The sequence below is a fragment of the Sciurus vulgaris genome (assembly GCF_902686455.1).
Source record: "Sciurus vulgaris genome assembly, chromosome: 13".
NCBI classification, from domain to species: Eukaryota; Metazoa; Chordata; class Mammalia; order Rodentia; family Sciuridae; genus Sciurus; species Sciurus vulgaris.
In genome coordinates this window covers 47787243-47811597 of record NC_136474.1, presented here as the reverse complement: position 1 = coordinate 47811597, position 24355 = coordinate 47787243, and the positions used below count along the sequence as shown (strand labels likewise).

The window sequence follows — 24355 nt, the reverse complement described above, 5'->3', positions numbered from 1 at the left end:
CTTCGGTGAAGAACACCATCTTTTTATTACACATACATTCTATTACATACACACACACACACACACACACACACACACACACACACACACTACAGACAGAATTTCTGGCTTCCTGTCTCCCTTTTCTGGCTCCTAGATTGAAACACAACAGCTGTGTATAGGAGAGGATCTCACCTATAAGCACACAGTTTAAGGCAAAGAAATTGGTGTCATATGTGAAATCAGAGGGCAGGTTTTTTTTTTCCTAATTTGAATATACCTATTTTTAAAATTCTTTTTACTTATATGAGATAGTAAAAATCATTTTGATATAATTAAACAAGCATGGAATATATCTTATTCTAATTAGGACCCCATTCTCGTGTATGTACACGATGGGGGATCACTGTGGTTCATTATGTGTTCATTATGTACATAAGAAAGTTATGTCAGATTCACTCCACTGTCTTTGCTTTTTCTGTTCTCTCCCCTCCCTCCATTCCTTTTTGTCTGATCTACCACATTTCTATACTTTCTCCCCCTCCCCCACCCTCCTACTTATTGTGGGTTAGCTTCTATTTTATTGCAAACATTTGACCTTTGGCTTTTTCAAAATGGCTTATTTCACTTGGCGTGGTAGTCTCCAGTTCCATCCATTTACCGGCAAATGCCATAAAAATCATTCTTTTTTATGGCTGAGTAATATAAACACATATATCATTTTCTTTATCCATTCATCTTCTGAAAGGCACCTAGCTTGGTTCCATAGCTATAGCCCAGCTATAGTGAATTGTGCTGTTGTGTAAACATTAATGTGGCTGTATCACTGTAGTATTTTGATTTTAACTCCTTCGGATATATATACCAAGGAATGGGATAACCAAATGGTGGTTTCATTCCTGATTTTTTAAGGAATCTCCATACAGCTTTTCCAGAATAGTTGTATCAATTTGCAGTCCCACCAGCAGTGTCTGAGTGTACCCTTTTCCCCACATCCTCACCAACATTTATTATTCCTTGTGTTCTTGATTGTTGCCATTCTGACTGGAGTGAGATGAAATCTCAGTGTAGTTTTAATTTGCATTTCTCTGATTGCTAGAAATGTTGAACATTTTTATATATTGTTGACCATTCATATTTCTTCTCTTGAAAAATACCAGTTCAATTTCCTTTGCCCATTTTTTGATTGTTTATTTGATTTTTTGGTGTTAATTTTTTTGCCTTATCTGAAGTATAGTTGGCAAAGATATTCTCCCTTTCTGTAGACTCTCTCTTCATGCCTTTGATTGCTTCCTTTGCTATGAAGAAGCTTTTAGTTTGATGGCATCCCATTTATTGATTATTGACTTTACTTCTTATACTTTAGGAGTCTTGTCAAGGAAGTCAGTTCCTGAGCTGATAAGTTGGAGTGTTGGGCCTACATTTTCTCCTAGTACCTGCAGGGTTTCTGGTCTATTCCTAGGTCTTTGATCCACGTAGAGTTGAGTTTTATGCAGGGTGACAGATAGGGGTTAAATATCATTGTACTGCAATGGATTTCCAATTTTCCCAGCACCATTTGTTGAAGAGGCTATCTTTTCTCCAGTGCATGTTTTTATAAGAAGCTTCATTCTAACAATTTCTATTTTGTCACCTAGAGGGCAGTCTCTGAGAATGAGAAGACAGACTTAACTATGTTTGAATCCTGTTGGTGCAGGATTTCAATGGTTAAATAGTAAACAATTGAAAACCAACTTCCTAAAACCTTAATTACCATATCTCAAAAAAAGGCACCTCAGTGTAGACTAATATATCCGGGTAATAATTAAATAGGTGTTGGAATACCATGGAATCTTGTTCTTCTGAATTAGCCTTCCTATCATAGCCTTAAACCTCTTGAAACTTTTTCAGAACAATGCAAGGTATAGATTAATAACCATAACTATATATTTCTGCTTTTACCTAGTCTACTTCCATTTTTCTCTTTTGTTTTTCTGCTGTCTTTACCTTATACTCTGAAAATGATTACTAAATAATCTCTTACATAAAACTTTTCCTTTGGAGATCCTTACCACACAAACAATTCAAATAACGTTAGAACATTTGAATAGCTCTGGGTCCCAGAATACAGATAGTAGAGACATTAAAATCACTTTACAGACCATGTAAAGTGAAAAATATTAAGGTACTCTTTCAAGTGTATGTTTTTAACTTTTTTCTTTTACAGAGATGGAAAAAAAGCTGAAGGAAGAGAGAGAAGCTCGAGAGAAGGCTGAAAATAGAGTTGTTCAAATTGAGAAACAATGTTCTATGCTAGATGTTGATCTGAAACAATCACAGCAGAAGCTGGAACATTTGACTGAAAATAAAGAAAGGATGGAGGATGAAGTAAGAAAAATAGCACTGATTTTGTTTTTGTTTTAGAATAGAAACAGTTGTAAGTTATGAGTGAAGAGCCATTATCAGTAATTTAAACACAGTGGAGACTTGAATGTGAAATAACCTACTACATGTTTTTTGTGTTCCCTATAATACATGGTCATCTTAGCACCTGGAAATTTCCTTTCAAATTATTATTGAGCATTCATCCCATAAAATCTTTTCCATTTTGCATTATGACAGTGCAACTGTATTGAAATGATATCGTTCCTCCCCTGAAGAAAATGACTCTCTACTAAAAAACAAACTTAACTTGACTTAAAAAAAAAAAAAAAAAAACTTGGCTTACACATTTATAAAGCTTTTGCTAAAAAGACAAAAGGACATACATATTTTGGGAATTATTTGTAAGACTGAAAATAGAAAAGCCTTCCCAAGATGTGACTTGGTAGAGGGAATATTACAAGTTACAGGTAAAAGAGTGAGCTGGGTGTGAGGGTGCATCCTGTAATCCCAGCTACATGGCAGATAAGGCAGGAGGATAGCAAGCTTGAGGCCAGCCTGAGCAACTTAGCAACATTCTGTCTTAAAAAATAAAGAGGGCTAGGAAGAGTACCCCTGGGTTCAATTCCCAGGACCCACTCCCCCTACCAAAAATGATTGAGTACTTGGTAAGTATTAAGATGTGTGAGTAAACAGCAAAAGGGAACTTGATCTGCCCAGAGAAGAAAAGACACATTGAGTCATTGTGGGAGAAATTTTGGGGCCAAAGTATTGATACTCTTTAAAACTTAGTTGGGAGCTCTAGGTGACAACATTCTTTTAGGAAAATTAATCTGGTATTGGTGTACAGAACTGACTAAAATGGAGAGAGATTAGAGATACCTTTCAGAGCTGATACACTGGAGAAATGTATGTTGAAAATTTGAAAGATAATAGTCACTTTAAAAACAATTTTTGACTACCTATTATTTGCCAGCTCTGTGCTAGGAGTTGGGGTTACTGAGGTAAATAAGGTTGGTATGACATTTTGAGAATTTATCACAGAGAGGGAAATGTGGATATTAAAAGAGTAATTACAAACATGATAGATGATAAAAAGAAAGTACAGTATTCTATAGGATATAACTAATCACATCTGAGAATTAAGGAAGGACTTGCTAGGGGGCTGATGCTTAAGAGCTGAAGAATGAATAAATTTTTAGTAATTACTTTGGATGTGCTCTAGTCTATGACCCTCCAAAGGAGGAGAAGAAAGAAAGTATAGCATGTGTAAGAACTATGAGATGAAGAGTTTATTGCATTTGAGGATCTGAATAAATATGATCACATTATAGAGAATGGCCAGTGATAGGACTAGAGAAGTAGTCTATCATATGACAGAGTGGATCATGAAATCACTGTAAACCACTGTAAGAATTTTTAATTCATTGGTCCTAGCATCTAGTATTTTAGAAATATTTTCTAAATATTGGTAATAAATATTTATAAATATTTGTTAAATTGAATCAAATGTTGAATTTGTTTTGTTAAATTGAATTTGTTTTATAAGCTTTGAAAGGTTGTAGACTAGAGAACATAAGCATTTATGAATAAACAGTAAATTTTAAATACCCTTTTGGACTGATCCCCCCAAAAGTGACTTTTATGATCACTTTGTATTCCACAATGTTGATACTGGTTAGAGTAGAAAGAAACTAGATATTTCGTTCTACAAAATCTAAAATTTGAGAATTGATTTGACTTAATAGTAAATACCCAATAATAAACACAAAGAACAATGGAGACTTCTTAGAATACTGATATTCTTTTTTAATTTTTTTTTTTGTTGTTGTTGTTGTTGTAGATGGACAGCATGCCTTTATTTTATGTTTATTTTTTATGTGGTACTAAGGATTGAACCAGTGCCTCAACCCAGTGCTAAGCAAGTGCTCTGCTACTGAGCTACAGCCCCAGCCCCAGAATGCTAATATTCTTTATTAAAATAAAGAATTATATTATTATATTCTTAAGATTTGATTAGTAGTCTTTCAAATAATGCCTGATAAATTATAAAGAAACTTAAGATGTTAATTATTTTTCTCATTCTTAGGTTAAGAATCTAAGCCTGCAATTGGAACAAGAATCCAATAAGCGACTGTTGTTACAAAATGAATTGAAGACTCAAGCATTTGAGGCAGATAATTTAAAAGGTTTAGAAAAGCAGATGAAACAGGAAATAAATACTTTATTGGAAGCAAAGAGATTGTTAGAATTTGAGTTAGCTCAGCTTACAAAGTAAGTATTTGAAAATATCATTGTGATTTCTTTCTCTTGTATTCAATGTTGGCTCATGTGTTTGATATCCTATGTGTGTTCAGATTATATACTCAGAGTTTCTGAAGGGAAGTCAGAAAAAAGCACTTAGAAATTGAGGAAATTGCTTGCAAGGAAGGTTTGCAAAGGAGTTTAGGCTTTGGAATGGAGATTTACTAAATTAAAAATACAGGTGTCTAAAAACAAGAAAAGATAGACTTCAAACTTTATAATAAGTGTGTTTATGATGGAAAAACCACAATTTTCTCATTTTTTTATATCCATAAAAGTCATCACATTTCTTCAGACTATTTATAAAAATCAGGGATAATTTTCTTTTCCTTTTCTTTTCCTTTATCCGCTTTTTTTAAATTGGTGCATAGTAGTTGTACGTGATGATGGGATTTGTTACATAGTCACACACTCATACAATATAACAATATAATTTGGCCAGAATTCACTTCCCAGCATTCCCACCCTCCCCTGATAAATTTCTTTTTATGAAGAAAATGCTCAGGGTTTCTTCATTTTGGAGACTAGAATTAGACGTGATGAGTCTTTGAGGGTTTTGTTTTGTTTTGTTTTGTTTATTTATTTGCTGCATGTTAGAGTGCAAAGTGCCTTTTTTCTTTTTGTATTACTCTTGAGAAGTGATGTATCTGTGTGCTTGAAGTGGAGTATCCATGTTGCTTTGAATTTACAAAGAAACTTCAAAAGTTAAGTATCGAGGATGGTATATTTTATGCCAACTCATACATTTTTATTTCCTTCAAATTTGTTTTGCGATATTTTCACCTGCCATTTTTATTTGCAGAACAATGTTCCTTGGATAAAATTGTCCGTTTTTATTAAGTTGAATTTAAGCAGGACACAGGAGTGAATGCCTGTAATCTCAGCTACTTAGGAGGCTGAGGCAGGGGATGTGCTAGGAATGTAACTGAGTGCACTTGCCTAGCAGACATCAGCCCCTGGGTTTAGTCCCCAGTACAAAAAGAAAGAAAAGAAAAGTTGGATTTATATTGATAAAATTCTTTTCACCCTTTAGAGCCACCACTTTCATTCATTAATGTGAATTACATTTTTCTTCTTCACAAGTAACTCTCAACTCAGCATTGAATGTATATTTATAACATACGTTCCATCAACTACATGCCTTGTTGGGTAGAAAAGTAAAAGCTATTACTAATATTCATATTTAGCTCTTACAGATGAAGTTATTAACCTTTGAAAATCTGTCTTCGAAGTGCATTATTCCATTTGAGTCTTTTCCTGTCCTGCTCATGTGGGTGCTCTAAACATGTTTTTGCCTCTCTACATTTTTCCTTTCTCAGTTTGCTGCTCTTGTTTTTCCTTCATTTTTCCTTTTCTAATTATTCATTTCCACTACCTTCTTGTGCTTAATTAGCCATACTATGTAATAGTGAATAATTATTTATTAAATATTTCCTGTCTGTTTTTAATTGTTTACTTACTACATAAGATTTAAAATGAATCCCTGTCATTGCTTTTCTCTATAAAAATGTACCAAAAAATAATCTTATATTTGTGGTTTGAATAGATGCACAATTAACATCTCCTGAAAGTGACCTTCATTGGAAAAGAATCCCTCTCCTTTGCATAGCATCATTTCAAAAGGAGCACGATAGAACCAGACATTGTGGCCTGACAAAATTAATTAGTAATTTAATGTATATTGAAGTATATTTTTAAAAAAGCAAATGTTGTTTCAGGGAACCTTTTTATTTTAGCAACTTTAACAAACTAAGAATAATATAAAGTCTAGTATAAATAGAAGCATTTGTTTACTGTTTCTCTTTTTATCTGCAGACAGTATAGAGGAAATGAAGGACAAATGCGGGAGCTACAAGATCAGCTTGAAGCTGAACAATATTTCTCAGTAAGTGAGAATCATTTTTAACATGTAGACTGTTTAAAACCTGACTTAAAACCATGCATTTAGGGACTGGGATTGTAGCTCAGTGGTAGAGCACTTGCCTAGCATGTGTGAGGCACCACATTAAAATAAATCAAATAAAGGTACAAAAAATACAATAACATTATTTATTTTAAAAAATAAAAATAAAAAACCAAGGCATTTAGCCAGGTGCAGTGGTGCACACCTGTATCACAGCAGCTTGGGAGGCTGAGGCAAGAGGATCAAGAGTTCAAAGCCAACCTCAGCAAAAGTAGGGTATTAAGCAATTCAGTGAGACCCTGTCTCTATATAAAATACAAAGGCTGGGGATGTGACTCAGTTGTCAAGTGCCGCTGAATTCAGTCCCTGGTACCACCCACCCCCGACCCACCACCCCACAAAAAAAGGTATTTAGATCTTTTTCTACACACTGACTCTTCTTACTGTGAAGTTTTTTTCCCTTTTCATCCCCATGTCTGCATTTCATATCTGAATCTGAGTTCATGATCTTGAAGAAATTATCATTTTGTGTAAACATTTCCAGAATTACCATCAAATTAGTGCTATAAATAAAACTGTTAAAGGTTCTGCTTTCTTATTAGAAAACCATTTATTTGACTCACTTATACATATAAAAAGTGGCCTTTGAGTTTGTTGATAGTTGTTTCTGTTTTAAATCTATATACACATTAAGTGAATTTTTTGGGGGGGCGGGGGGGCGGGTTTTGCTGGGGATTGAACCCAGGGCCTAGTGTTTGCGAGGCAGGCACTCTACCAACTGAGCTATATCCCCAGCCCACATTAAGTGAATTTGGCTTTTTCCTTGGTATTTATCATTCTACCTCTTAATTTGCTGTAGACCAAACTATTTTCACTATTACAATGAACATTTACAGCTGATGCTTTGAGGCTTTATTAAAACCTCTCAGTTTTGTTTTGGTTGCCAAGCTTCTGCTCTGCCATTTCATTTCAGCTTAATAGTGTGCTCTTAGTATTATTCTGACAGCCACCTGTTCTGCAAGCCAAAGTCAGTGTGATTAAATGCATGGAATTCAGGTTACATTAGTGAACATATCCTAGAAACCAGGAGGTGATTTCTGCAGTAAAAAAAAATCTGAACACCATTAGACCTCTATACAGTTTCTGCATAATTTAGAGCTTCATGATACATTGATTCCATATATTGTTTATCTTCTAATAAACACAGTGACTTCCTATTTTTTGTTTTGTTTTGATTTGTTTTTTGGTTTTTTCCCCCCCTTGGTTTAATTCCATTTTTGGAATGCTTTTAAGTTTTAAGAAAAAAAAAAGTACTGTTGAAAAATCTGTCCCTAAGTTTAGGTTAACCTTAATTATACAAGTATGTGCTACCAACTTCCGAATAGTGGTCTGTAGCATCCTGTATTCTTTATCTGCCTGCTTCCACAGAATATTCATGCAGTGCCTCCAGACTTTTGGATGGATATCAAATGGCTTATGGTAGTTTCTATGGATTCTTGATTTTGCTTCTACAAAATAATATAAAACCTGACCCCATCTCTTAGTTTCTGTTTATTCCATTAATTAGGATTCTATTTGGTATCATTCAATTAATAAGCTATTATGAACCAAATTTAAAATTTATCTTTAATCTGAACTTTCAAATCTAATTGTTTTTCTTTTTATCCCTTAGCTGATTGCACATAGAATTTCATGATTTAATGTCAGAAGAGAGGAGAATCTAGTTCCTACAGGCAAAAATGATTATTTAATTTTAGAAATTATAAACACTTAAACTACAGTAAGCCCTCTCTTTTCCTTTATTTGCATTACAATACAAATTTATTTTTCCCATCAAGAAGTCCTATTTCTAGAGAAATAATTAAAGTATACAGCATAACAGTTGTCCTCTAGAGCTGCTTTGTGGTTCTTGCTATTTTTCTTTATCTTTTAAACTAAAATGGGTGGTTTTTTTAAAAAAAGAAAGGAAATAGACATCAGAACTGAAGTTTTCTCTGTTACTTCAGCACCAAAAATATAAGTCTGATCTGTTCATATTTGTTGATGGAGTTGGCAAAAGCCTGATGAATTTTTTGAGAATTATTGTACTACAGTAAGTATATATTCTTATGTTGACACTTCTTGTGTCTCAACCACCCTTTCCATCCAGCCCAGTCAAAAAGAGAAGTGCTTTTTGTAACATTATTCACTTAAAGAATTGGACTTTACATGAGTAGTACTTGCTAGATTCTTTAAAGATGTTTTCTCAAATAAATACAATTTATGTTATTAAGTGTAATTTCTATATAATAGATATGTACAGGTCAATAAGTTTGACAGATGTGTATGCTCATGTAAACTACCATCACAATATGTACATTTTCTTCACCACAAAAAATTTCTTTGTGGTCCCTTTGCAGTCAGTCTTCCCTGCCCACCTCTATCTGCCAGCAACTACTGACTTGCCTTCTGTCACTACTGATTATTTTCACCTATTATAGAATTTTATATGTGAGAGATTAAACAGTATGTACTCTTTAATGCCTGATTGCTTTCACCTACCATTATATTTTTTAGATTTATCTAGTATGTATCAGTTCATTCCTTTTTATTGCTGAGTAGTATGAATACCCCACAATTTTTTTAACAAGTGGGTTAATAAATATCTGAATTGCTTCTAGATTGGAGCTTCTGTGAATATCGCTTTAATGGAAATTTCTGTACAAGACTTTGTGGACATATTTGCATTCGTCATGAGTAAATACTTGGGAGTAGAATTGTTGGACATGTGTTTCTTGTTTATAAGAAACTGCTGAACTGCTGCCCACTACAAACCCTTATTTCTTATTACTTGTTTTGTAGACACTTTATAAAACCCAGGTAAAGGAACTTAAAGAAGAAATTGAAGAAAAAAACAGAGAAAACTTAAAGAAGATACAGGAACTACAAAATGAAAAGTATGTCCATTTTGCTTTAGAATAAGAATCAGTACTATAACAAGTTCTTAAATTTAATTTTAAAGATATTGTTTTAGTCAGCTTTTTTGTTACTGCAACCAAAAGATCTGACAAGAGCAACTTCAAAAGAGGAAAATTTTAATTGGGGCTCACAGTTTCAGAAGTCTCAGTCCATAGATAGCAGGCTCCATTGCTTTGGGCCCATGGTGAGGCAGAATATCACAGTGGAAGTTGTGACAGAGGAAAGCAGCTTAGGACATGACAACCAGGAAGCAGAAAGAGAGATTCCACTCACAAGGACTAAATATATACCCCAAAGGCATAACCAATGACCCACCTTCTCCAGGCACAGCATACCTGTCTATAGACACCACCCAGTTAATCCCTATCAGAGGATTAATGCACTGATTAGATTAAGGCTTTCATAACCCAGCCCTTTCACATCTAAGCTTTATTGCATTGTCTCACACATGAGCTTTTGGGGGACACTTCATGTAAACTATGACATATATTGAGTAGGTGCGCCATTATTTTAATGGAAATGGTATAACTCATTTTACTGGGCTAATGAGAATAAATCAATCTAGGCTGAAATTTACTTTTACAGTGAGGAAACAATGTAATAAACTAATACTGTAGCTGTTGCATAGAAATTCACTGTTTTAGACTGTGACAAGAAGTTGTTTTCAAGGGGCTATCAAACTTTAGACATTTGTGTACAGGTAACTCACTCTGTATTTGCAATCATTATTTTATGTTAGATGAAGGTTTTTGTCTTCTTCTTAGTTATTATGATGCAGGTTAATTTCCATTACTTGTATACCTTAAAAGAACATGGGCTGGAGATATAATTCAGTGGCCTAGTATGTACAGTACCCTGTGTTCAATACATCAGCAGCACTAAATAAACAAACAAGTAAACCTTATAAAGCTTTTTAAGGGTAACAGCCTCATTTTAGAATTGAGCTGACAGGCCCAAAAAGATGGTGACTCACTCAACTGGGTCACATAAGTAGATATGGTCAGAATGAATTCTGAAGCTAGTTATCTGATATTATATTCTGTTTCATTTAACCTCCTTTGAAAGAAAATTGAAAGTAGATCTTTTAGCATGTAGCATTTCCCTCACTGGTGATTTTGCTGATTCCATTTCCATGTTTAGTTGAACATTCTCTCCTTTGTGTTTCTTACAATTCAGTACTTAAATCTGGAGCTACTCTGTCTAGTATGGTAACCACTAGCCACATGTAGTCATTTAAATTTAAATTCATTTATATGAAATTAAAAGTTTAGTTCCTTAGATATACTTGCTATATTTCATAGGTACTCAATAGTCCCATTAAGACAGATTTAGAATATTTATATCATCTTAAACAGCAATTGGACATCCCTGATCGGGAGGATTAATAAGAGTTCAAATCTGATTTTTTAGAAAGGAGAGTCTACTTTATATATAACCTTGCAGTACCTGGTTGTCTCTTTGTATTGTTAGCAGCCATGAATACTTAATACTTTAGGTATGGGAAATGGAGATGTTCCACTTTCACATTCTTCATTTGTTTCAGAATATGTAAGTTTTTTTGGTGCTAGGGATTAAACTCAGAGCATGTACATGCTACACCTCTAGCCCCAAAATACATAATTTTTATTTTAAATTCATTTTTAACAATTTTATAAAATAAACTTGGGTCAGACTTTTACTGTTTAGCCTTATTGGCTTTTAATAGCATAATGCCTTGATAGTAATTACATTTCTTGTATGATTAAGTGGCCTTAATTGAGTTATTAAAATAGTTGAGACACAGAATCAACAATGATTTGTAACTGAGCTGTCTTATCACCATAAAATTGAGCATCACAGTAAGTATCAGCATATTAATTTGTCAACCAAGTGTTAGAGCTAATAATTATAGTCTAATTTAGAAAGCTACATTTCCTGGTCAGTCTGACATTGTAGTCTAATTTGTTGCCTACCATTTGTGTGATATCCACCTTTGTAATGTGCAGTCCCAGGAGTGCACGTGCTTTCACTTTGAAAAGAGCATCCAATTTCCTATGTACAGTATTGTTTCAGAGGGCTAATATGTTTGCCCTTGTTTTATCTATTTAAGACAAATGTATTGATTATCCCTATTATGCTATGCAACTGTACTTTGTGCCAAAAATACAATTAGTAAGTTGTGGTTCTTTAAGTGCTTAAGAATTTAGTAAGGAAACAGATCTAATGAAGGTTATTAAGGTGATGATATATCTCACAGTTGATAAACTCATGAACCTTTGAGACCATACATGTAACTGAGTTGGAGTTAGATAAATGCATATACCTTGATTGCGTGAGTTGTGAGAATTAGAATTATATGAAACTGAAAGAGTTCATGTCCTCAGTTCTACCTGTTTGCTGCCACCTGGTAACATTAGCCCAAGATTTCAAGATCTTCTGATATTTCAAGAGAAGCCAGAAAACTGAATTTTTATTTTCAATATAGATCCAGACTATTCTAATTGTATGTGTGTGCATGTGAGAGTGTGCACGCATGTACATGCATGCACATGGATGCATGTCTGTCTGGAAGGAAAGAGATGAACACTTTTGTGGACACTTAGTCCTTCCAAATTGTGACCCCAAGTATAGGATCAAAAGACCCAGGATTGAGGAAGAGCTGCTGAATCCTGTACTTTTCAAATGGACAGAGGTAGAGAAAATAAGAAGTCAGCAATAATACACAAGAGAGTCAGAGGGGGGTAGTACAAAAGCTAAGGGGAATTGAATATTTTAAGAAAGAGAAAATGGTTTAAAATGCCAGATATTCAGAAGGTCAAGAAATAAATAGTCCATTATTTGTACCAAGATTGTTTGTTAGCTGGGTGAAACCAATTACTAAATAGTGATGAGAATAGATACTAGATTAAAGTCAATTAAAGCATGCATGGGAAGGGTAGAAATAGAGGTGGAGTATATACAACACCCACTCTTTCTTAGTCAACAAACCTGTCATTCTGAACTTGTTCTTCCCTCTGCCCAGAACATTTTCCTCCAAATGACCACATGGCTTGTTCACTCTCTTCAGTCTAAGTCTAAACATCATCTCAAAGAGACCTTTCCTGATTACACTTTTCAAAATTCTGTTTATCCCATGCAAGCCCATTTCCTTGCTGCTCAATTCATGTGTCATTTCCTATTTTATTTTTCTTTGTAGCACTTATATTCCTTCTCTCATATTATAGGTTTTGCTTACTTTTCTCATTTGTTGTTTTTCTTTCCACTAGAACTTAAGCTTTATACCTATGGAATAGAGCTTTATTCTTTGCTCTGATTCATTTGTATAGGCCCAACATCTATAATTGTACCTGCAACATTACAGTATTCAGTAAACTCTTTTTTAAATTGAAAAATTCAGTGCTGGGCATATAGGTAGATCCATGGTAGAGAGCTTGCCTATATGTGCAAGCCCCTGGGTTCAATCCCCAACACCCCCCCCAAAAAAAAAAAAATTCAAGAGATGTGGCTTTTAAGACAAAACAAAGCAATAACTAGAGGAGAATGGATCTTTTTTCCTAAAGATAGCATTAACTTGGGCATATGTAAATGGGGTATAGGGAAAGTTGCACATTCGTTCTTTCAAATAAATAAAATATCTGAGCACTTTCCATGGGCCAGAGAATTTTCTAGTTTGGAATATAGCAGTGTAAGAGAACCAAGGTACTGCTCATAATCAAGAAGAATGGAATTATTGATAGTTTTAAGTTCTCTGAGAAAACAGGAGAATAAAGGTAAGAGCAACTTTAAATAATAATAAAGATAGGTCCTTTTCCAATGAGAATTGTAAAGAAGTTTTGAAGTATATAGATGCAGATAATTGTACCCTCAACCATTTCTTTCTTTCTTGTGCAATTTCATGACCAAGTTTAGAAATATATTCTAGGATAAAAACATTTTCTCACATTTTAAAGTATAACTTAGATCTTTCTATCTGAATCTGATGTAAAGCAATAACCCCAGATAAGAATGTCTTGTACCCAAAGTCATGTGTTATAAAATTATTCATAGTTATAACATTGTCAGTGTTTTCTTTTTCTAATGTACTCACTCTTCTACTCTTCTTTAGTATTTTGTATCTTCTCCTCAAATCCAACTTCTTCTCATTCTCATTTAATGACCTTATTTCCTAGAAATGAGAAAACATCTGTTCTCTCCTACCACGGTAGCCACAAACCCAACTGCATCTGTACCTGTAAATCCCTGTCTTTCTTCTGATGATGTAAATGGACAAAGTACGCTCTTAAACCAAATTCCAGCCGCTCTGTCCCATCCCTTTCTGCCTGCTTCACAATTCTCTCATCTTTCCTACAAATTTTTTCCTTTTCTTTGTCATTCCCATTGTTATATAAATGGAGAGTTCAGTATCTCCTTAAAAAATAACCCTCTTTTAACTGCATATCTACTTCTGACTACCATCCTGTTTTTCTGCTTCCTTTTTTAGCAAACTTACTTGGAAAGTTACATTTCAGCTATTTTCAGTTCTTTTCTCCCATCCTCTTAAGTTCACTCCAGTCAGACTTCATCATTCTAACAAAACAGCCCTTCTCAAGGTTACTCTTGTCTTCTTAAGAGTTAAAGACAATAGTAAAATCTCAACCCTTACCTTATTTAACAGTAGCTTTTAACATGGTTGATTAGTCTCCTTACAAAATCTTTACTTGCTTTCTGTGACACTATACAATGTTTTCCTCTTTCTAAACCAGCTATTCTTTCTCAGCTTACTATGCTATTTGCCCTTATCCTTTCTGAAAACTAGAGTTTGGAGGGCCCAAGAGAGATCACTCCCTACTTGTTCTCATCCAGCCAAATGGCTTTAAATAGCATCAGTGTACAAGTACATTCTCTGAATTCCAAACTTGTATATCCAGCTGTTTGACATCTCTCTTGAATGTTTAATAAGCATCCCATACTTAAATGTATGCAGAAAAAGTTGCTGAGTCCCTCATTTTGCCAACCTGTTCCTCCTTATCTTACTCATTTTAAAAATTAGCAATTGTTATTCCCAGTTGTTTAAATTTAAAAAAAAATTAGTCATTCTAGATTCTTCTTTTTTTCTTTCACTTTGTGAAGTCCATTAACAAATTTTCCCATTTGTAACTAAAAATTGTGTATGGAATCTGATCACTTTTCACCAGTTGTACCACTTAACTATCCAAATTAACTGTCCAGACTATCCATCTCCAAAATTGTTTATTTTATTAGTCTCCTTACTGGTGTCTCTACTTCTGCCGTTACCTCCCTACTGTCTGGTCTTAATAGAGCAGCCAGAATGATCTTTTTAAAACATCAGAGTATAGAAGAAAAACTAAAGTCTCTGCATTATCTTGGAAAGCCTTACAATGTCTATTCTCTCCCCTACTTCTTTTACTACATCTCTCACAACTTTTCCACATCTCTCACTGCTCATGTTAACTTCCTTCAGGTAACCTTAGGGCATGTTTTACTTGTTATTCCCTCTGCTTGAACCATTGTATTCCCAGATAACCTGCACTGCTTATTCATATCTCTTTTCTGATGTCATCTTAACAGAGACACCTTCTCAGTTACTGTGTAACAAAATTGTGATCACATTCACAACTTTTTCCACATTTTATTATTCCCTAATATACTACATATTGCTTGTTCATTTTTTAAATTGTATAATACACTAATATATGCTTCCTGAAAGGAATTTTATTATGCCTTAATTCATAGAACAGTATTTGGCACATAGTAAATATTCAAATAAATAGTTGTCAGGTAAATGAATGAATATTCTTTCTGTGTGTGTAAATACTATATGTCTCCCTCCTTAGGTTTAAAGCAGAAAAATTGATTTCTAATACTCCCTTATTAGAAAATAAGATACAGAATTCATTTGTTCTGAAAACATTTATTGAGTACCTTATGGTGTATAAGGGGGATAAAATGGTGAACAAGGTAACTTATCCAAGAGACTTTCTTTGAGGAGAGTAAGCAAAAAGATTTTTTGTTTGTTTGTTTTAGCAAAAAAAATTTTAAAAAAATATTTTTGGTTGCAGATGGGCACAATACCTTTGTTTTATTTATTTGTATATGGTACTGAGGATTGAACCCAGTGCCTCACACATGCTAGGCAAGTGCTCTACCACTGAGCCAAAACCCCAGCCTAGCAAAAAGTTTTTTAAAGTGTAATTTCCAAAAGGCATTTCCAGTGGTTTACAAGTCTTTGTCTTTATGATCTTATTGAATCGCACTTAAAAGGGATGTCACGAATAATTTAGTTTAACCCTTCCATTTTATTGATTTGATAAATTGAGCTCTAGGAAGTGTAGGGATTTTGCCCAGTAGTTCTACCCAATTAATGATAAGGATAAGAATCCAGGCCTGGCTTCCTGATTTGCCAGCCAGTGACTTTTTCACTGTGCTTTACTATCTTCTATTTCAAACCCACGATAAATTCCTATTCAAATGTTTACAATAAAAATAAATTTAAAAAACAAACAAAAATGTAGATGGCTTCAGAAGTATAGAAAATTTGCAGTGGATTTCAGTTTATTTTAATCAATAAAATCCTTAATTATTTTTTATCATTTAAAGATAATTGTGTTTTTAAGCATTTGATTAAGTTGGGAGAATTATCAGTTTCTTTTAAAAACCTGTTGCAGAGAAACTCTTTCTACTCAGTTGGATCTAGCAGAAACAAAAGCGGAGTCTGAGCAGTTGGCTCGAGGACTTCTGGAAGAGCAGTATTTTGAGTTGACCCAAGAAAGCAAGAAAGCTGCTTCAAGAAATAGACAAGAGATTACAGATAAAGATCACACTGTTAGTCGGGTAAGTGTGATAAGTAAAGTATATGCAGACTAAAATTGATGTAAATCAAAATAGGTCACATATTAAAGCATTAAGGTAAATGTGCGTGTATGCATACTTACATTTTATTGTGGTGATTATTCTGTGCTCATGTTTTAAATAGTTTATTCAATCTAAAACAGTTGTTAATGATTGAAATTCCTATTCAATATACTGGGGTTTGGTTTTCTGACTATAGATTGTTATATTTTATATGAAGAAATGTTTATCTTAGGTTTATTTATAATTCTTTTACTATATTGAAACTGATTTTATGAGGCAGAATTCTTTGAAATTCAGAGAAATCAATTTGAGATGAAAAATTCTTTGTGGATAATCTACAAATCCACTATAAGAAAATCTGTATTACACTTACCTATTCCTGAGATGTATAGAATCGTGGGACTAAAGTGGGAGTCAAAGAGATTTTTTTTGTTTCAAAGTTACCATCGTGTGCTCTGGTGTAAGCAGTCCTGGGTTCAAATCCTGAGTTTACCTCTAAGAAGTTATGTGATCTCTAATCCACAGATTACTTATGTATAAAGTAGAAATAATATCCATTCTATGTGATTTTTATGAGGATTAAATGATCAATAAATGCATTACTTAAATAATTGATCAATAAATACTTTATTGTCATTTTCATCATTATTATTCAGATGAAGAAACTGAGGCCCATAAGGATAATTACTTACCCATGATCACATAGTAGATTAATGGTAAAGTTAGAATTAAATACAGATTGCCTGATTTCCAGTCTAGTTCTCTATTTCATTTTTCTCTTTTGATTGCTATATGTGCATACACTGAAATAATTTTTAGAAACTAATACAATACCTACAATTTAATTATGTCTTCCTATCTTAAACTGGAAAGTAGGCATTTTTTTGTAGTTAAGTGATGCCTGACCTGTCCTCATCTATGAAAAATGTATTATTTTTAAGGTTTTAGCTTTAAATATAAGAGTAACAAAGAGACTATAGCTTAAACCTTTGTATGCTTTGTTTAGCTTGAAGAAACGAACAGCATGCTAACCAAAGATATTGAATTATTAAGAAAAGAAAATGAAGAGCTAACCGATAAAATGAGGAAGGCAGAGGAAGGTATGAAGGGTTTTTCTTTAAAAAATCATAATATTAAATTCAGTGACTAATCTTTACCTGTTTATGTTGTGTGTTTGGTTTTTGAAGTACGTTTTCATATATTAAATAAGTCCCATAGCCTTACAAATTCTCTTAGTGAAGTTATAGGAAATTATTATCTAATGCATGGTAATTTGAATAATTGAGGACAATGTTAGTTTGAAATGCAGAAATTATTTAATGCTATACAATAACATTTTATATAATTTACTGGCAGAATATAAATTGAAGAAGGAGGAGGAGATCAATAACCTTAAGGCTGCCTTTGAAAAGAATATCAGTACAGAACGAACCCTTAAAACACAGGTATACATGTTTTCAACATTTTCTGTGAGTTTGTATTTGAGTTTCATATTTTGGGGGAAGATTAATAATTATTCCTTGTACATTTTTTCCTAAAATTAAGGTAATATGGTTCAAGTTTTTCATTTGAAAAATAATGTAATTCTCTTCCCACTAAATACAGATGAGTTACATAGGAAATAGAACTTTAATTTTAAAAGTTAGTTTGTCTAGCAGTCGTTAGAATATATTTAAGACAGTATTGAAGACCTGTTGTTGACAATAGGAAAACATGTCTTCAATCGTCAACTGAAAGCAAGAGAGATGATGTGGGAATAAGTAAGAAACTGCAGGGGTATATATATAATTTTGTTTTGAATTTAATGATGCCTCTAGATCATATTTGTGTCCATTAAAACTTGAAATCTTATTATTTTACAAAGTTATCCAATAATTCAAATTCTTCATAACCTACTAAGTATTTCATTTGATTTACTTACCTTTATATCAAGACAAAAACCATGAAGGAAAAGACTGACATTTATTTATGTAAATTTCAAGTGTCTATGGTGCTCAGAACAACGTAAGTTGAACGAAGACAAAACATTTAACAGTATTTATATTTATAAATCAGAAAAAAACAATTGAAAGAAGTCTTCTACTTTTTCATTGAGATGTGAAGAAACAGTAAAGATTTTTAAAATGCTCATCCTCAATAATAAACCAAGAAATAGAAATTAAAACAGTAGAATTATCTTTTTGACAGAGTTAAATAAGACAACTCCTCGGTTTGTCAAGAATGTGAGAAAAGTTCATTCATATACTATTTGAGGAATTAAAGTATAAGAAGAATTTAATATAATAAAACTTTTTTAAAATATATTTTTAGTAGTCAATGGATCTTTTTATTTTATTTTTTTTATATGTGGTGCTTAGTATTGAACCCAGGGCCTCACATATACCAGGCAAGTGCTCTACCACTGAGCCACAACTCTAGCCCAGAATAAAGCATTTTTATGTGCATATTCTTTCACCCAGTATTTCACATTTAGAATTTATTCTACTTAATGCTTAGAAGAAATAAAATTTAAAAAAATATTTTTAGAGCTGGGCACGGTGGTGCAGGCCTGTAATCCAAGTGACTCGGAAGGCTGAAGCAGGAGGATGGTGAGTTTAAAGCCAGCCTCAGCAACTTAGCAAGGCCCTAAGAAACTCAGTGAGATCTCTGTTTTCAAATAAAATACAAAAAAGAGCTGGGGATGCGCCTCAATGGTTTAGTGCCCCTGAGTTCAATCCTTGGTACCCCCCCAAAAAAAAAAAAATGTAGACAGATACAGTACCTTTATTTTATTTCTTTATTTTTTGTGGTGCTGAATATTGAACCCAGTGCCTCACATGTGCTAGGCAAGTGCTCTACCACTGAGCTACAACCCCAGCCTCCAAAGAAGTAAATTTTAAAAATGCTTTAAAGAAATACAAAAGTAATTATTGCTTTTTTTTTTTTTTTTTTCGTGTGGTGCTGGGGTTTGAACCCAGGGCCTTGTGCATGCAAGGCAGGCACTCTACCAACTGAGCTATATCCCCAGTCCTATTGCATCATTTTTAATAGTGAAAATATAAAAATAGCCCGACTAATTATCAATGTAGTATTGATAAATCATGTAACATTCATATAATAGAATTCAAGGAAGCCATTAAAAATGAAAGAATGGGTCGTAGTAGTAAGTACATGCCTGTAATCCCAGCAACTCAGGAGGCTGAGGCAAGGGCCCTCAAGTTCACGGACAGCCTGAGCAACTTAAGAAATTTTAGAGAAAGGACTGAGGATGTAACTTAGTAGAGTTTTCTTGCCTAGCATGTGTGAGGCCCTGCCTGAAGTAGATTTGTGTGTAATGTATGAGAAAATAGTATTTCCCATGATATAAGATATAGCATTAAATTTAAATTGTATTATAACACAAAATGTGTAATGTGATTCCAGTCTTTACATTTAAATATGTAGTTTGTTTTTATATGTGGGAAGCATAGAAGATGATACCCATCTAGCAAATTGAAAGAAAAGCAAGGAGACTTTGTTGATCTTTGAGGAAGTGGTCTTACACAGGTTTCTTACTTTCTTAATGATATATCTCTATTTGATTTTTTTGGACTAAATACATGTTAGGATTTAGTTTATGTAACTAATTTTACATGCTTTTTATAGTATCTTAATTTGAATGTACTTTTTTTCTTTCTGGCAAAAGAAATTAGCCTGAACCATGTTTACATGCATTTTTACTTTGAAAAGGGCCTTAGGATACCTGCCTAGTCAGGTGCCTTGTCCCAGTTTTCCTACTTATCCAAAGGAGGGAAAAAAATTCTCTTGGTCCTTTTGCCTATGTATTGTTTCCTCTCCTTAACATCATCTCTGGCTTTTCTCCTTTATATTATTTCCTCTTTACTTATCCAACTCCTATTTGTCTTTAAGAAACATATATGGACATATTTACAGGTATTCCAGGAAGCATCCCTGACTTTTCCAAGTCTCAGTTGCGTGCTGTTCCCATAGCACCCTTGCATGTGCCTCTTTCTTCTCATTTATTCTGTTACTGTATTGCTTCTGTCTAGCTCCTTCAGACTAAGATGCCTTTGGTACATAACCATATTTCTACCTTTATATCTAGTGTCTAATAAAGTGCCTATAACATAAGCAGTGCTTAATTATTGAACAATGAATTGATTTTTGCAAGACTATCTGTTCTTAACATTGGAATGGTGAGATAAGTCATTATTACTTACTTGTGCTACCAGCTATCATAACCTTCATTAGGTTGTTCCAGTTTTCAAGTCCACAAAAAGTCCTGCTTCTTCAGTAAACACACAAATACACACACACACATACACACACCCACTTTAGTGGAGATTTACATTGAATGATTACAATATAGATCTTTATTAATAATATTTTAATAGGCTGTTAACAAGTTGGCAGAAATAATGAATCGCAAAGATTTTAAAATTGATAGAAAGAAAGCTAATACTCAAGATTTGAGAAAGAAAGAAAAGGAAAATCGGAAGCTGCAACTGGAACTCAACCAAGAAAGAGAGAAATTCAACCAGATGGTAGTGAAACATCAGAAGGAACTGAATGACATGCAAGCGGTAAGGTTTGTTGTGTACATGCAGGCACATGTAGTTTTATTTTCATAAATTGTTGTTACATAATTGTTATCTATCTTGTTTAGATTGAATTTTCTTGTTTAAAAAAATTCATATTAATATATACTCTTCACAGTTTGATCATTATTACTCTAATATAAATATTTATCTTGAAAAACTAGAAAGATGCTATATGGCTGCAAATTAGGTATACCTTAATTTTTACCAATTAGCAGCTGCTTGGTTTAGAGGGCCTACTTTGAGAGATAAAAATCAAGGGTTTTCTTTATTTGGTTTCAGTCTAAAGTTGGAATATGGCTGTTATAATATGAATTATAGTTGAGGTAGAGGTTTTGAAGTATTGTAGCTTATTTTTCTAGTCAAGATTTACTCTTCTGAAATCTAAATATCAAGTTTAATTTTTTTTATACTTCTGGCATGTTAATAACATAAAATTGTGAACATGATCTCTGATGTAAAACAGGCTAAGATCTAAGCATTGACTTCATCGTTTATGGTTTAACCATCTGGAGAAGTTTTCTGTACCTTTTGAACTGATTCGTATGGAGCTAGAAAAGCATTTCCTAATGCTTTAACATATTTTATGCCTTATGTTTAAAAAAAAAAAAAACTCAAAAATTCTTCTAAAAGCAAGGAGAAATAGCAGCTTTTCCTAGTATTGCTTTTCTGAGAAAGAACCTAGTTTATATAGTGCATCAAAATCTGTTGTAGTAGGTAAGTAGTCCTAGCTGCTCAGAAGACTGAGACAGGAGGGTCTTTTGAGCCCAGGAGTTGAGGCCAGCCTGGCAACATAATATAGCAAGACCCTGTCTCAAAAAGAATAAAATAAAATCTTTGTAGTAAATATTCATGGTTTGTAGTAAGTTTTTCATATTAGCATTTTAGAGTACTTACTTATATTACAATTAATCCATAATGATGGAAATTATTTGACCTTGATTATTTATATTATCTTGATATTTTTCAAAAACAGCAATTGGTAGAAGAATGTACACATAAGAATGAACTGCAGATGCAGTTGGCTAGCAAAGAGAGTGATATTGAGCAATTAAGAGCTAAACTTTTGGATCTTTCGGATTCTACTAGTGTTGCTAGTTTTCCTAGTGCTGATGAAACTGATGGAAATCTTCCAGGTAAGAGTAATTCTGTTATGGCATTCAAGTTTGCTTAAATATCATGGAATTTTTTTTTTTTAACCCATTTGGTTTTCTACCTCATTTTTGTCCATGGATGTTTTTAAGAAGAAATTGTTTCTGATAGCCAAGACCTATGCTAATTGTTTACTAAGTGCATTTTATAAAATACAGTTATAAGTAGTCCTAGGCTTAAAAAATTTACCTGACTAGAAACCTGAAGAAGTTTATGAACCTATTTTGAGTTACCTGTGAAAGTTGAAGACTCTTGCTATTTAAAGAAAATTATACTTTTCTGACTAGCAGCTGTTTGTTGTTTTATATATTCTTGTGCTAAAACTAAAAACTTTACTTCATAATAAAAACCATAAGCGCTATATATAGAAGCCTACATAATGTAGTATTAAACTTAAATATGACAGTTGAATTTGAAATTTGGAGAAATACATAAAGGGATGGTACAATGCTAGAGTAAGGGAACAGGGAACCAAATAAGGCAGAAACGAGTGGCTGGAATTTCAGACTTTTTTCTATCTTCTTTTTTTGCTAATGGAAAACCAATTTAAAAATAAACACAACCTCATTATTGGCTTAATTATAGTAAAAATAAAAGGAGTGGATTATAAATATAAAAACATTCATTGTGTGTGTCCATACATGGCACATTTGATATACTATACATTCCAAGTTCAGGGTTTTAGAAGTTTGGTTTATATGATGTGATAAACTTAAACTTGAAAGTAGATTTTAATTAGTGTTTTTCCTGCATAATTCATAAATAAGATATTCATAAAGCAGCATAAATTATTATAGGAATTCTATCAATAATATATTGCTTGTTTTTGAAAATTTCATAAAATAAACTTGACAGACTATTTAGAAAACTTTGCTGTTTTTCTTGATCAAAAAATTGACTCTCAAACTGGGAAGTGAATTCAGTTCCTACCATGTGATGCCATGCAATCCCTACCCTCATTCTTTGTTGGTTTTGCTAGCCCAAAGTCTGGTATCTGGGAAAGGAAGAACAGGAAAGTTCCTTCTGTTTCTCCCACTTTTTGGCTCTCTGAAACCACCTGCCTCTTAAGAAACACATCATTATAGGAGGATCACTTTAGATTTGACAAGAACCTCTAGCTTCAGCTTTTTAAATATCTTTCTAAAGTTAGTTTTAATCATCAGTAAAAAGATAACTTTTAGAGGTTTTTGGCTAATTGTTTTAATTTTTGACCTGAAATTATAGTTTAATTCCCTCTTTGTTAACCCCGGGATACTTATGCAGTAAAGAAATTCTTAATTCTATTCAATGTCAGTTAAAATCTTGACTAGGGTTTTTTCTTTATTCCTACCCATGTCCCTATAAACCTATAATGTTTTACGTGCACCTGAGTTTTCTCTGAGTTAGTTTGGACATTTCATTACACAAATTGAACAGAAAGATGTATTGGTGGGACCTCCAAAAAAAGGTGATGAGTTTTATTCTCCATCCTGGCATATTGAGGAAAGCTAAATTCAAAGGCAGACTTGGACAGGAATCCTTTTAGATTTCAGAATCCCAATCTAATAAATTAACTTAGGAGTCAGTTAGCAAAGACATTTTAAATATTTCTACTGTCTTTATTCTGAGTTTATTACTTAGAATATTAATGTATTTTCACGGATTTTGTTTATAAGTTTTTAAACTCCAGATGATAGTACTACTAGTGATTCTCTATTGTTATAAAACAAGCCAGTTAGATAATTCTTTTCCCATCACTGTGTTCTCAATGTTGAAACTTTACAGAGATCCAACAGTCTCAAACCTCAGCTTTCATATTGGAAGTAGAAATCAATGATTTGACTTTCGAAGTAGTTGGGTAAATGAACTAATACTATGCCTTTCATTATTTCTTTGTAAGATTTAATATTCAATGTAAAGATTCTAATTTAATTATCTGTACATCTAGGAGTCAACCTCTGTAGACTTGCTCAGTGGGCATATTGTCATTAACTACATCAAGTCTCCTAAATTTCTCGGTTCTAAAAATCTTAGGGGTAAAAAAATGGTACGCCTTCTGTGACTTATAACTGAAGGCACTTATATTTCTTGTAATTCTTGTAAGGATCATCTTCTTCTTGGCTCTGTGGCAGGTTGTGACCTAGCACACTGTGTACCATAGAGTTATAGTTGGCTTTTTGCCTAAATGACAAAAAACTTTGATGTAATAAAGAGTCTCTACTTTCTCTTCTTTTCTTTTTCATTCTTTTGGAACCGTTGACCTAGTTATATAAAGAGAAGGTAGTAGATGAAGCATTAGGAAAAAAACTTG

The 24355-nt window shown here is 33.2% G+C and overlaps 1 protein-coding gene across 3 annotated transcripts in view; it reads left to right on the top strand.

Moving 5' to 3' along the window:
- The window catches only part of ROCK1 (Rho associated coiled-coil containing protein kinase 1), a 162924-nt gene that overhangs the window by 128047 nt on the left and 10522 nt on the right, over window positions 1-24355 (top strand). For all 3 annotated transcript variants that reach the window (XM_079108289.1, XM_079108288.1, XM_079108290.1), the window contains 9 exons: window positions 2186-2346; window positions 4430-4614; window positions 6460-6529; window positions 9389-9483; window positions 16150-16315; window positions 17343-17436; window positions 17693-17781; window positions 20710-20898; window positions 21890-22049. In XM_079108289.1, the coding sequence (XP_078964415.1) occupies window positions 2186-2346; window positions 4430-4614; window positions 6460-6529; window positions 9389-9483; window positions 16150-16315; window positions 17343-17436; window positions 17693-17781; window positions 20710-20898; window positions 21890-22049 (1209 nt within the window). The remainder of the gene's footprint in view (window positions 1-2185; window positions 2347-4429; window positions 4615-6459; window positions 6530-9388; window positions 9484-16149; window positions 16316-17342; window positions 17437-17692; window positions 17782-20709; window positions 20899-21889; window positions 22050-24355) is intronic.